This window comes from Hypanus sabinus, chromosome 29 (assembly GCF_030144855.1).
Source record: "Hypanus sabinus isolate sHypSab1 chromosome 29, sHypSab1.hap1, whole genome shotgun sequence".
NCBI lineage: Eukaryota > Metazoa > Chordata > Chondrichthyes > Myliobatiformes > Dasyatidae > Hypanus > Hypanus sabinus.
Genome location: NC_082734.1, coordinates 2615690 through 2629918, shown reverse-complemented (window position 1 = coordinate 2629918; position 14229 = coordinate 2615690). Strand labels below are relative to the sequence as shown.

General features: G+C 49.9%; 1 protein-coding gene across 5 annotated transcripts in view; it reads left to right on the top strand.

Moving 5' to 3' along the window:
- LOC132382879 (integrin alpha-M-like) overlaps positions 1-14229 on the top strand; it is a 66496-nt gene that overhangs the window by 40744 nt on the left and 11523 nt on the right. For all 5 annotated transcript variants that reach the window (XM_059953383.1, XM_059953384.1, XM_059953382.1 and 2 more), the window contains 7 exons: positions 4958-5034; positions 5259-5373; positions 5708-5856; positions 5965-6105; positions 6763-6966; positions 13148-13278; positions 13723-13880. In XM_059953383.1, the coding sequence (XP_059809366.1) occupies positions 4958-5034; positions 5259-5373; positions 5708-5856; positions 5965-6105; positions 6763-6966; positions 13148-13278; positions 13723-13880 (975 nt within the window). The remainder of the gene's footprint in view (positions 1-4957; positions 5035-5258; positions 5374-5707; positions 5857-5964; positions 6106-6762; positions 6967-13147; positions 13279-13722; positions 13881-14229) is intronic.

The window sequence follows — 14229 nt, the reverse complement described above, 5'->3', positions numbered from 1 at the left end:
GCTCCTCTCTCCCCCGTCGCCATCTTTTCCCTTTCCCTTTAATTTATCTCCCGTCACTTCCTCCTCTGCATCTCTCCATCTACTTATTCCACTCTCTTTTCCCACGACTTCCTCTTCCCCTGCTCCTTCTGTCCCTCTCCCCCACCACCCCTATCTCCTCTCTCTCACCCACCCCCTTCACGATCTCCCTTCCCCCTCTTTCCGCCTTCCTCCATTTCCTCTCTTGTTCTCTGCCTCCATCTACCCCCTTTCTCCCTCTCTCTCCATCTCTGATCCTTCTCCTAGTTAAACAGAGTTTGGCCAGGGAATGGGAACCGAGTGGGAGGTCAGAAAATAGTGCAGTTGATATACAGAACGGATGGAGCCTGGGGGAGACTGAGGAATGACAGGCCATGGAAACGGCAGAAATGCAGTCAGTGGGATGTATTGAAATGTGTCTATTTTAATACGAGAATTATCTGAAACAGCGGGGATGAACCTAGAGCGTTGATCAGTACATGGAACTACGATGTTGCGGCTATGAAAGGAACTTGTCCCAAGGATAGGGATGGTTGCTAGAGATTCCAGGATTTGGGTGTTTCAGGAAGGACTTGGAAGGAAGTAAAAGAAGTGGGTAGTGTCGTTGCTAATCAGGGATAGAGTCACAACTGCACCGACAGAGGACCTGGTGGGAGAATCGTCCACTGAGTCAGCGTGGGTGGGAATCAGAAAGAGGAATGGAGCAATCACTCGATTGGGGGTATTGGATAGACCCACCCCCAGTAGCAACAGAGTCGTTTCAGTGCATATCGGGGGGGGGGGAAAGATTTTGGACAAGTGCAAAAATAATAGGGTTGTTGTCATGGACGACTTCAACTTAATATTGATCGGCACCTCCTTAACGCAAAAGGTTTACGTGGGACAGAATTTGTTAGGTGTGCCCAGGTAGGTTTCCTGATAAAATATGTAGATGAAATGACATACTAGATATGGTACTAGGCAATAAACCTGGTCAGGTGATTGATCTTATGGTGGGTCATCACTTCGGAGAAAATGACCACAACTGTTAGACCTTTAATATAACCTCAGGTAGGAACAGGAGCAGACGGTATGGGAAAATATTTAATTGGGGATGGACGAATTATGATGCGATTAGACTAAAATTCAGGAGAGTAAGTTAGGAACAGATGTACTCAGGGAAAATGCAGAACAGAAATGTGAATGTAATTTCGGGGGCACTTGCCGTAGTCTCTAGCTATACTTGTCCCATTAAGTACGGTAGGGTGAAGGGACCGTGGTTAACGAGAGACACAGAAACCTACAGCGCAATACGGGCCTTTCGGCCCACAATACAATGCTGTGCCGAACATGTACTTACTTTAGAAATTACCTAGTGTTACTCATAGCCCTCTATTTTTCTAAGCTTCATGTACTTATCCAGGAGAATTCTTGAAGACCCTATCGTATCCGCCTCCACCACCATCGCCGGCAGCCCATTCCACGCACTCACCACTCTGCCTAAAATACTTCCCACTAACATCTCCTCTGTACCTACTTCCAAGCACCTTAAACCTGTGCCCCCTCGTGTTCGCCATTTCAGCCCTGAGAAAAAGCCTCCGACTATCCACACGATCAATTCCTCTCAGCATCTTATACACGTGGAACGTTAGTCAATAGGAAGGAGAAAACATAGAACAGAACAACATAGGATGCGTTTCTGGAAGCAAGGATCAAACAGGGCTCCGCTGAGTTACAAGGTAGCCAGGACGGAACTGTAGAATGGAGAGGAGAGCGAGTAGGGGACCTTGGCAAGTAGGATTAAGGAACCCCGCAAGGTGTTCAACATGTGTTGAACAGGAAGATGACTAGAGTGACGGAAGGACTGATCTGCGAAAGAAGAGGAATAATGTGCCGAGAGTCGAAGGAGTTAGGGGAGGTCCTTAATGAATACCTTGCTTCAGTATTCACCAGCGAGAAGGATTTTGCTGAATGTCAAAGTAGCTTTAATACAGGCTAATGAGCTAGAACGTGTCGACGTTAAGAAAGAAGAGCTGGACCGTCTGAAAAACATTTCGATAGATAGGGTCCTAGAGCCAGACAGGATACACACCGCGTTAATCCGGGAAGCGAGAGAAAAGACTGCCTTTGCCAATAATCTTTGCCATAATAGTAGTAGCAGAAGACTGGAGGGTCGCAAATATTATTGCTTTGTTGAAGAAGGATAATAGGGCTAATTCTGGGAAGTATAGACCAGTGAATCTTATATCAGCGGATGATTCTTAAGGATTGTCAGCTTTGTGAGGGGCACATCATGCCTCGGGAGATTGTTTGAATAGTTTGAGGGTGTGTCAAAAGTTATGAGTGTGGAGTATATGGCTTTTAGTAAGGCTTTTGATAAGGTTTCTCACGGTACGTTCATTCATGGGATTCAGGAGATGGAGAGGATTCTCCTGTTGGTCGGTGACTAAAGGTGTTCTAGGAGGTCTATTCTTTTTTTGATGTTTGTAAATGACATGGATGAGGAAGTGGAAGGGTAGGGTTGCAGATGACACAAACTGTGTTCGTGTTGGGGATAGTGTATAAGGTTGACAAGAGGGCGTTGATAAAATATAGAACTAGTCTAAGGGAATTGGGGGTGCAGGAATTAACATTAAAAGGGTTACTGGGAATGGGTGAGGCGGCACAGGTCAGGGTACTGTTAGCTTTCTTAAGGGATACAGGGTATTTTTATAAGATATGATGGATAAGCAGGAATAGGGTACTAGGATGGCCAAAGAAGGAAGGATAGGGCATATGTATGTGAATGGGTGAAGGGATTTAGAATGTAAATCTATCGTCTTATCCACACTCCGGAACAGAAGGTGGCGGTAATGCACCCTTAAGCTGGGTGCCGACTGCCGTAAAACAAGAAGAAGAACTGGTCTGCGAAGTGGCAGATGGAGTGCGGCTCGGAAGATTGTAAGTGATTCACTTGAAAGGTCGAGTTAGAAGGCAGAGTATAGGGTTAGTGGTAGCATTCTTAGTAGCGTGAAGGAACAGAGAGTTCGTGTGGTCCACGTCTAGATGCTGGTTAAGAAGGCATTGTCCTACATTAGTCAGGGGGTTGAATATTGAACATAGAACATAGAAAACTACAGCACGTTACAGGCCCTTCGGCCCACTATCTTGTGCCGACCATGAAACCGACTCTAGAAACTCCCTAGAATTTACCGACTGCATAGCCTTCTGTTTTTCTAATGTCCATGTACCTATCTAAGAGTCTCTTAAAAAAACCTATTGTGTCCGCCTTGAGTTCAAGAACCGTGAGGTAACATTGCTGGTCTATAAAATCTGGTTACACCACACGGAGTATTTTGTTCAGTTCTGGTCGCCTCATTATAGGAAAGATGTATAAATTTTAAGGAGGGCGCAGAGACTCACCAGGGTATTGTCCGGATTAGAGAGAATAGATTGAGGGAACTAGAGCTTTTCATTTCGGTGCGAAAAAGGATCAGAGTCATAGAGGTGTATAAGAAACACATAAAAAGTCGGCAACCAGAGACTCTTCCCCAGCGCAGAAACGGTTAATACGAAAGGGCATCGGAGGAAAGGAGATCGGAGGAAAATATGGGTGGGGAAGGTCAGGGGTAGATTTGTGCTTTACACAGAGTTGTGGGTGAATAGAATATGCTTCCAGGGGTGGAGGAAGAGGCAAGGATATTGAACAGAATCTTAGAGAGGCACACGGATGAAAATAAAATGGAGAGCTAAGTGGGAGAGAAAGGTTTCATTGATTTTAGAGTAGCTTAAAATGTTGGCAGCAAAACAATGTGGGCCGAAGGTGTTACATCTGTGTTGTAATGTTTCATGCGTCTCTGCGTCACCCCGTCATGAATGGGGGCGATCTCACTGAAATCTATCAGATTTTGAAAGGCCTCTATAGAGTGGATGTGGAGAGGACGTAGCCTCTGTTTGGGGAGTCTAGGATCACAGGACACAGCCTCAGGATAGAGGAATGTCCACTTAGAACGGAGATGACGGGGAATTTCTCCAGCCAGAGAGTGGTGAATCTGTGGAACTCATTGCCTTGAAAGCCAAGTCAGAGGTTGACGGATTTGTGATTAGTCAGGCTATGAAGGCAGGAGATTGAGGCTGAGAGGGAAATGGATCAGCAATGATGAAACGCCAGAGTTGACTCGATGGGCCAATTGCCCTAATGCTGCTCCTATATCTTGGGGTCTTATGGCCTCTATCTCTCCTTTTCCCACCCGCTTTTATTTCCCATTCTCAACCATCTTCACGCTATCTCCATCCCATTCCTGTGTACATAATCCCTCTTCCCCCACCCTCACGTCTCTACCTCCTTCCTTTCCTCCTGATATTCCTTACTAGCACTAGGACTTTGAATTGTAGTCTCCCTTCCCCATCTCTCTGAACCTCCTTCTCTCCACTACACTCTTTCCCATATCCGTGCACCCCCTTCTCTCTCTTACATCACCCCTTCTCTGTGAACCCCATTCTCTCCCCTACACCCCTCCCCATCTCCGTGAACATTTTCCAGTACAACACGACCCTGTCTCAGTGACCCTCTTCCCTCCTTTATATTCCGCCCCATTAATCCTCCACCCTCCGCTACACCCCTCCCGTTCACGTGACTCCCTTCGTTCCCTACACCCCACCTTTCTACCTTACCATCTTCCCTCCCTTTACCCCTTCTCCTACCCTCTTCTCTGCCCTACAACCCTGACCCTTTCTAACCCGTAGAACCCTCCCCATCTCCGCACACCCTTGTATTCCCCATTCCCTGCCTCCTTGATTATCCCTTTCTCCTCTGTGACCCCGTCTATCCCCTACACTCCTCCTCATCTGATTTTCCCCCTCCCTCACCTACTCCGTAAACACTCTATCCCTCCTCGCCCCTCCTCTGCACCCCACTCCGACTCAGCAATCCCTCCTTTCCCTACCTCTGGTTTACTGACTGTTGTCTCTATGACCCCAGGGAGTGGGAGTTCTTCGAAGAGAAGTTCCTTCCGACATGAGCTGGCACAAACTGGATTTAGCTCGTATTTTACCTCGGTACGGTCCCATAGGGAACGCGGACAATGGAGGTGAACCGGGAGGTGCGGGGTCCCGGCGTGTGAACGGGAATGGGAAAGGGCGGGGGCGGCAGAAGTGAACGGGGGTGGGGTGGTGGTGGTGGGGTTCGGGCGGTATTGAGGAGTGTCTCTTCTTGTGCATTCCCGTCTCTAAGAGGCTGAAGGAGCTTTACCCTGAACTCTTGTTGTGCATTCTGTGGCCAGGACGCCATTTTCCTGGGCGCTGTGGGATCCAATGATTGGTCCGGAGCGATCCTGGAGATCCGTAACCGGACGGAGACCTTCGTCAATTCAAAGGAGATGCCGAATGCGTACCTTGGTGAGGGAGGGGGAGCCGCGGAAGAAAGTACCGAGGGCTTGGGGCGGAGGGGACGGTGGGAGAGAGGGGGGAGTTCGATGAGGGACAGAGGGAGAGGAGAGAGGAGGGAAAGAAGCAGGGTGGCAAGGAGGGAGGAGGGTTGCGGTGAAGAGAGACGGAGAAAGGGCGTTGAGGAGGGAGGGACCGTGTTCAGGAAGGAGGGGTGCGAAAAGGAGGGAGGGGTGCGAGGAGGGAGAGACGAAGGGCGTCAGGGAAGGAAGAACGCTTTACCGTCCTTCTCTTTGTACCACTCTCCTGTTGGACCGACGGCCACAATCATCTGACTTCTCCCCAGGCTACTCGGTCACGGAGATGCGTCGAAGGGGTGACAGCTTGCTAGTGGTGGGAGCCCCACGTTACAAACACAAGGGGGGCGTCCTCATCTTGAGGAGGGGGAGCAGCGGAACGGCATGGGACGAACGCCAACTCATCTCGGGAGAGCAGGTGAGACAGATACGGGGCGGGGAGTTGGAAGGGGCGGGGAAGGACGGTGTGTCAACCGCCTGCTCCTGGAAGGGGCAGTATTTACCTCTGTGCTCCACTGTGCCGCAGATCGGATCGTATTTCGGGGCAGTGGTCTGCTCCGCCGACCTAAACGGAGACGGGGAGACGGATTTGTTACTAATTGGCGCCCCATTATATCACAGCTCCGGTGTCGGGGGAGTGGTGAGAGTATGCAACGTCACCCAGCAGGTACCTTCCGGGGCATGGACGGGGAGCGGGGGTGAGGGGCAAGAGACGAGTAAGAGGAGACAGAGACGGGTGGAGAACAGCGGAGGATAGAGATAGAGAGGGGTGATTGGGGACAGGGTATAAATGAAGGAGAAAAGGACGGGGAAAGTGTGGGGAGTAAGGGGCGAGAGAACAGGGTGGAGATAGCGACGGGGAGAAGCGGCGAGGGACCTGGGAGATGGGGGAGAGGTGGGGAAATAGAGACGGGGAGAGGGAGGATATGGGGACGGGGTGAGATGGAGATGAGGGAAGGGAAGGGACGTGTAGGGTTTGGTGTAGGCACCGCCCCAGGACACAAGCCCTGTAAGCGTCTCCCCTCACTGGGGTAAGGAGGGAAGAGCGAGGGAAAGGAAGGAGGGAATGAGGCAGACTGGTATTGAAAGACTGAAACAAGACTCTCTTTCACTTTGTCTTTCCTCAATCTCTCCCATCCCTTCCCCTTTATCTCTCCCTCTCTCCCTCTTCTCCCATTTCGCCCCTCACCCCCGTCCTACCGCCTGAGAACCTCTTCTCCTGCCCTCCCTCTATTTTACCTTCCCTCACCTCGCCTCTCCCCACCCAACTCCCATTCTCACTTCTCTTCCTCCCCCCGCATCCTGCCCTCCTCCACCCTCCCAGGATACCGTCTACTGCAAGGGCTCGCTGCAAAGTGAACGGGGGGATGGCCTGGCACGTTTCGGGGCCTCCATCGCGGTCCTGCGTGACCTGAACGGGGACGGATTGTCAGACGTTGCCGTGGGGGCCCCACTGGAGGGCGACCACCGCGGCAGCGTCTACATCTATCAGGGCGTCTCCGGTGGGCTGGAGGAGGGCTACAGTCAGGTGAGGGTTCGGGAAGCGTGCGGGATGAACCGTCTCCTTCCCACTTTCCCTTTATCCCTCCATCTCAGTCTTCCATCCCTCAACCGCGCTTTCCTCCTGTCTCTCCCTCCCTCCATCCATCCGTACTTTCTTCCTCCGCCTATCTCTCCCCCCTCTGATCTCTCATTTTCACTGCCGCTTCCTCTCTGTCCAAACCCCCGACTCCAGCACTCCATCCGCCACTCCATCTGTCCATCCTCTCTCTATCTTTCCCTCCCTCCATTGTTCCTTTCTTCTTTCTCTCCACCTCTGCACCCTCCCTCCCTCCACTGATCCTATAGTCTGCCCCCCGGCCATTTCGCCTTCTCTGCCTCTTTTCCTCCAAACAAAATTCTATCCATCAATTCACCCGCCCGTTCCCTCTTTCTGTGACTCTGGTCCTCTCTCCATTTCTCTTCTCTGTCCTCTCTGTCTCTCTCATGCAATCTCTCTACCCCTCAGTCTCTGTCCCATCCTTCCTCTTTCCTTCTCTCCATCTGCCCCGAGTTCTATATTCTCTCCATCTTATCCTCTCTCTGACCTTCCATGGTCCCCTCCATCTCTCCGTTCCTCACTCCCACTTTATCTCCCTCTACCAATCACTCCATCCTTCTGTCTCTGCCGATCCTTGGGTTTGCCTTCCCTGCAGCGCTCCCTCCCCGGGGATTGCTGCAGAACGGAGGGACGGAAAGGCACAGGTACATGGTTCCCTGAAAGCGGCAGCACATGAGACATGGTAGTGAAGAAGGCATTAGGCACATTGGCCCACATCATTCAGGACACTGGTACAGGGGCTGGGACATTATTGTGCTGTTGTACAAGACGTTGGCTGGGATATTTATGGAATTTGATATGACCAGGGACGTAGAGGAGGATGTGGTGATGGTGTCGGGGAGAAAGGGGGTCCAGAACCGGGTTGGTTCGTAGGGGTCAGAGATGGTTTCAGAGATTGGCGATGTGTAGGACTGGATGAATTAAAAAAACCTAGTATTCATTTTAGGTCGCCCTGCTGCAGAAAAGATGCTGTGAAGCTGGAAAGCGTTCAGAAGAGATTTTCGAGGATGTTTCCGGGACTTAAGGGACCGAGTTATGGAGAAAGGGTGGGCAGGTTGGGACTTTATTCCCTGGAGCGTAGGCAAATAAGCATGTGACCTTGCAGAAGTGTATAAAACCATGAGGAGCAGAGATAGGGTGAATAAATAGGGGGGGAATAGGGGGAAGCCTACACAGGGTCCCACAAGGATCTGTTCTGGGTCGTCTGCTTCTTGTGATTTTTATTAACGACCTGGATGTAGGGGTAGAAGGGTGAGTTGGCAAGTTTGCAGATGACACAAAGGTTGGTGGTGTTGTAGTTAGTATAGAGGATTGTCGAAGATTGCAGAGAGACATTGATAGGACGCAGAAGTGGGCGGAGAAGTGGCAGATGGAGTTCAACCTGGAGAAGTGTGAGGTGGTACACTTTGGAAGGACAAACTCCAAGGCAGAGTACAAAGTAAATGGTAGGATACTTGGAAGTGTGGAGGAGCAAAGGAATCTGGGGGTACATGTCCACAGATCCCTGAAAGTTGCCTCACAGGTAGATAGGGTAGTTAAGAAAGCTTATGGGGTGTTAGCTTTCATAAGTCGAGGGATAGAGTTTAAGGGACGCCATGTAATGATGCAGCTCTATAAAACTCTAGTTAGGCCACCATTGGAGTACTGTGTCCAGTTCTGGTCTCCTCAGTATGGGAAGGATGTGGAAGCATTGGAAAGGGTACAGAGGAGATTTACCAGGATGCTGCCTGGTTTAGAGTGTATGGATTATGATAAGAGATTAAGGGAGCTAGGGGTTTACTCTTTGGAGAGAAGGAGGATGAGAGGAGACATGATAGAGATGTACAATATATTAAGAGGAATAGACAGAGTAGACAGCCAGCGCCTCATCCCCAGGACACCACTGCTCAGTACAAGAGGACGTGGCTTTAAGATAAGGGGAGGGAAGTTTAAGGGGGATATTAAAGGAAGGTTTTTCCACTCAGAGTGGTTGGTGTGTGGAATGCACTGCCTGAGTCAGTGGTGGAGGCAGATACACTAGAGAAGTTTAAGAGACTACTAGACAGGTATATTGTGGAATTTAAGGTGGGGGGCAATATGGGAGACAGGGTTTGAGGGTCGGCACAACATTGTGGGCCGAAGGGCCTGTACTGTGCTGTACTATTCTATGTTCTATGAATGCGTACAGTCTTTTCCTCGGGGTTGGGAATCAAGAATCAGAGGCCAGGTTTAATGTGAGAGATGAGAGATTTAAGCAGGACATGAGGAGCAACATGCTCACCAAGAGGGTGGTCCGTATATTAAACGAACTGCCAGAAGACTTGGTTGAGCCAGCTGCATTAACAACAGTTAAAAGACGCTGGACAGCTACATAGACTGGAAAACGACTTTAGAGGGATGTGGGCCAAACTTGGGCAAAAGCGACAATCTGAAGTTGTAATGTTGGCTGGGAAGGAATGGATGGACCGATGGGTCTGATCCCTCACTCGCCTCTCTTCCCCTTCCCTTCTTCCCTCTGATTTCCCTCCTCCTCTTCCCTCTCCCTATGCCTCTTCCTCCTTACCTCGCTCTCTACCACTGTGTTTCTTTGTTATGTGGCTGCCTGCAAGAAGACAAATCTCAAGGTTGTATATGGTATTGTTATTGTTATGAAAACAGTTAGTCCTGACGAAGGGTCTCGGCCTGAAATATCGACTGTACTTCTTCCTATAGATGCTGCCTGGCCTGCTGCGTTCCACCAGCATTTTGTGTGTGCTGCTTGAATTTCCAGCATCTGCAGATTTCCCCGTGTTTGCGATACGAAAATTGAGTCGGGGCTCAAAATCATAGAAGAGTAAACAAATGACTAACTTCCCTAATATTGGTTGATACCTGATTAGTTATAATGGTTTAGACGGGGCACAGTTTGTTAAGTGTGTCCAGGACGGATTCCTGTCACAATATGTTGACAGGCTGTCTAGGGGGAATGCCATACTAGATCTAGTATTAGGTAACGAACCGGGTCAGGTCACAGATCTGTCAGTGGGTGAGCATCTGGGGGACAGTGACCACTGCTCCCTGGCCTTTAGCATTATCATGAAAAAGGATAGAATCAGAGACGATAGGAAAACTTTTAACTGGGGAAGGGCAAACTATGAGGCTATAAGGCTAGAACTTGCGGGTGTGAATTGGGATGATGTTCTTGCAGGGAAATGTACTATGGACATGTGGTCGATGTTTAGGGATCTTTTGCAGGATGTTCGGGATAAATTTGTACCGGTGAGGAAGATAAAGAATGTTAGGGTGATGGAACCATGGGTGACAAATGAGGTGGAAAATCCAGTCAGGTGGAAGAAGGCAGCATACAGGAGGTTGAGGAAGCAAGGATCAGATGGGTCTATCGAGGAACATAGGGAAGCAAGAAAGGAGCTTAAGAAGGGGCGGAGGAGAACAAGAAGGGGACATGAGAAGGCCTTGGCGAGTAGGGTAAGGGAAAACCCCAAGGCGTTATTGTGAAGAACAAAAGGATGACAGGATTGAAGGTAGGACCGATTACAGAATAGATCTACGGGCATTTAGAGAATCATGGTCTGATCAGGGACTGTCAGCATGGCATTGTGAAGGCTCGATCGTGTCTAACAAGCCTGAGAGAGTTCTTTGAGGAGATGACCAGGCATATAGATGAGGGTAGTGCAGTGGATGTGATCTACATGGATTTTAGTAAGGCATTTGGTAAGGTTCCACATGGTAGGCTTATTCAGAAAGTCAGAAGGCATGGGATCCAGGGAAGTTTGTCCAGGTGGATTCAGAATTGGCTTGCCCGCAGAAGGCAGAGGGTCGTGGTGGAGGGAGTACATTCAGATTGGAGGGTTGTGACTAGTGGTGTCCCACAAGGATCTGTTCTGGGACCTCTACTTTTTGTGATTTTTATTAACGACCTGGTTGAAGGGGCAGAAGGGTGGGTTGGCAAGTTTCAAGATTCAAGATTCAAGATTCAAAACTTTGTCATTCCAACCATACATAAACTCTGCAGGGCAGAATGAGGCAGCGTTTCCCAGGGGCAAGTGCAATCATAAAATAACAAACGCAACAATAAATAGTAAACACAACAATAAAGAGTAAAACACAGCAGCTACATGCCAGTTAAAATCAATTTATAAGTGTCCAGTCCAAGTTAAAAGTGTCCAAAGCAGAGTCAGGTAGAGCAGCTATTTAGCAGTCTGACTGCCTGTGGGAGGAAGCTGTTTAGTAGCCCTGTGGATTTTTGTTTTGATGCTCCTGTAAGTGGTAGAGGTAGTCTCGGTATTGTCATTTAAAGTAAAATTGGATAGGTATATGGACAGGAAACGAATGGAGGGTTATGGGCTGAGTGCAGATCAGTGGGACTAGGTGAGAGTAAGGTTTCGGCACGGACTAGAAGGGCCGAGATGGCCTGTTTCCGTGCTGTAATTGTTATATGGTTATATTGTAACGTTTGCCTGATGGCAGAAGAACAAACAGTTAATGGAGAGGATCTGAGGGGTCTTTAACGACCCCTTCTGGAGGCATCGACTCTGAAAGAGGTCTTGGACAGAAGATAGGGAGATCCCTATAACCTTCTCTGCTCCCCTAACCACCCTCTGCAAGGCTTTTCTGTCGGCAGCACTGCAGCTGGAGTACCAGGTTGTGATGCAAAAGGTCAGCACACTCTCAACCACGCCTCTGTAGAATGTAGTTAAGATGTTAGTGGGGAGTGATGCTTGTTTAAGTTTCTTCAGAAAATGTAATCTCTACTGGGCCCGTTTCACAATCCCAGTGGTGTTCCTGGACCAGGTGAGATTGTCCGAGATCTGCACCCCAGGGAATTTGATGCTTTCCACTCTATCCATTGTAGAGCCGCCTGTGCTGAGGGGTGTGTGCTCAGGCTGAGACTGCCTGAAATCGACCATCATCTCCTTGGTTTTGGTGACATTAAGCATCAAGTTGTTGTCACTGCACCAGCTTTCTAAGTGTTAGACCTCCTCCCTGTATATTGTTTCATCATTTTCATCATGATGAGCCCCACCACTGTGGTATCATCAGCAAATTTAATGATCAGGTTCCCCTTGAATCTGGCCGCACAGTCATGAGTTAGCAGTGTAAACAGCAGTGGGCTGAGCACAGAGCCGTGTGGGGATACAGAGCTCAGTGTGATGGAGTCAGAGATGTTCCTGCCAACACGGACTGACTGTGTTGCAGATGAAACAAAGGTTGGTGGTGTAGAGGGTTGTCGAAGATTGCAGAGAGACATTGACAGGATGCAGAAGTGGGCTGAGAAGTGGCAGATGGAGTTCAATCCGGAGAAGCGTGAGGTGGTACACTTTGGAAGGACAAACTCCAAGGCAGAGTACAAAATGGCAGGATACTTGGTAGTGTGGAGGAGCAGAAGGATCTGGGGTTACATGTCCACCGATCCCTGAAAGTTGCCTCTGAGGTAGATAGGGTAGTTAAGAAAGCTTGTGGGATGTTAGCTTTCATAAGTCGAAGGATAGCGTTTAAGAGTCGTGAGATAATGATGCAGCTGTATAAAACTCTGGTTAGACCCCACTTGGAGTACTGCGTCCAGGTCTGGTTGCCTCACTGTAGGAAGGACGTGGAAGCACTGGAAAGGGTACAGAGGAGATTTAGAGAGCATGCATTATGATCATAGATTAAGGGAGCCAGGACTTTACTCTCTGGAGAGAAGGAGGATGAGAGGAGACATGATAGAGGTATACAAGATATTAAGAGGAATAGATAGAGTGGACAGCCAGTGCCTCTTCCCCAAGGCATCATTGCTGAATACAAGAGGACATGGCTTTAAGGTAAGGGAAGGGAAGTTCAAGGGGGATATTAGAGGAAGGTTTTTCACTCAGAGAGTGGTTGGTGCGTGGAATGCACTGCCTGAGTCAGTGGTGGAGGCAGATACACTAGTGCAATTTAAGAGATTACGAGACAGGTATACGGAGGAATTTAAGGTGGGGGTTATATGGAAGGCAGGATTTAAGGGTCGGCACAACATTGTGGTCCGAAGGGCCTGTGTGTGCTGCACTATTCTATGTTTTATGTTCTATCTCTCTCTTCACTCTCCGATCCCTGTGCCCCCCCCACACACAATAACCTGTGCCTTCCTTGCCCCCCCCACCTGACATAGCGGATCGAGGGGAGGAAGGCGGCCCCAGGATTGGAGTACTTTGGCAGTTCTATCGTCGGGGATACGGACCTGGACGGAGATGGGTTGACGGATCTGGTGGTGGGGGCTCGTGGAGGGATTGTCATCCTCAGGTACCTCCTACAAAATGGAGCGATGGGAGCTGGAGGGGTGTGGATGGGATAGAGGTAGACGGTGGGCAGAAGTAGGGGGGCAGGGATGGAGGGAGGGCGTGGGGCGTCGTAGAGAGTGGGGCGGGTGGAGGAGGGTTGGACAGACGTATTGAGGCATACCTTGGACTGGGGAGAGAGGTGAAAAACGGAGTTGGAGGGGTTGAGAGTAGGAGGGAGGGAATGACAACGCGGAGTGGGAGAGCAGCATGGCACGACTTGGCCGGTCTGTTTCCCCACTTGTTTCTTTATCTCCTCCCTCCTTATCTCGGTTCTATTCCCCTCTCATCCCTCTACCCTCCTCATTCAACTTACGTACCCTCTCTCCTCTCTTCGCCTCCCCTTTCCACCTTACCCTCTCCACTTCCCACCATCCACCTCCCTCCCTCCCTCCCTCCATTTCCCCAGGAGTCGTCCGGTTATGGAACTACATCTAGAGTTAAATTTCCAGCCGGCGCAGATCCCGTGGCCAGAACCGGACTGTGAGATGGGGAGAACTGACAGAACGCCTAGCCTCACCGGCCACCTCTGCTTCCTGCTCACCCCCAGCTCTCGCCCACCCCCAGGTGAGTTGGGTGTCGCGACCGTTCACAGATCAGGGGCCCGGTCAGGCTTCAGGATGGAGATAATTTCAGGGAGGTGCATGTCAGGATCAGCTCGGGTCATGTAATCAGTGATCGGATCAGGAGTCACGTTAGGGGTCGGATTTGGTGTCATGTTTGGTCAAGCGTCAAGGGTTGAACCAGGACTCGGGTCAGCAGTAAGCTCAGGCAGGTCAGTAATTGTCCAAGAGTCAGATTCGGGGCCAGGGTTTTGTTCAGCAATTGGGACGTTTGTCAGCTCGGGAGAGACAGGTCAGTGATCGGGTCAGGGCTCGCATGAACGGTCAGGTGTTCGGACAGCTCATCACAGGGT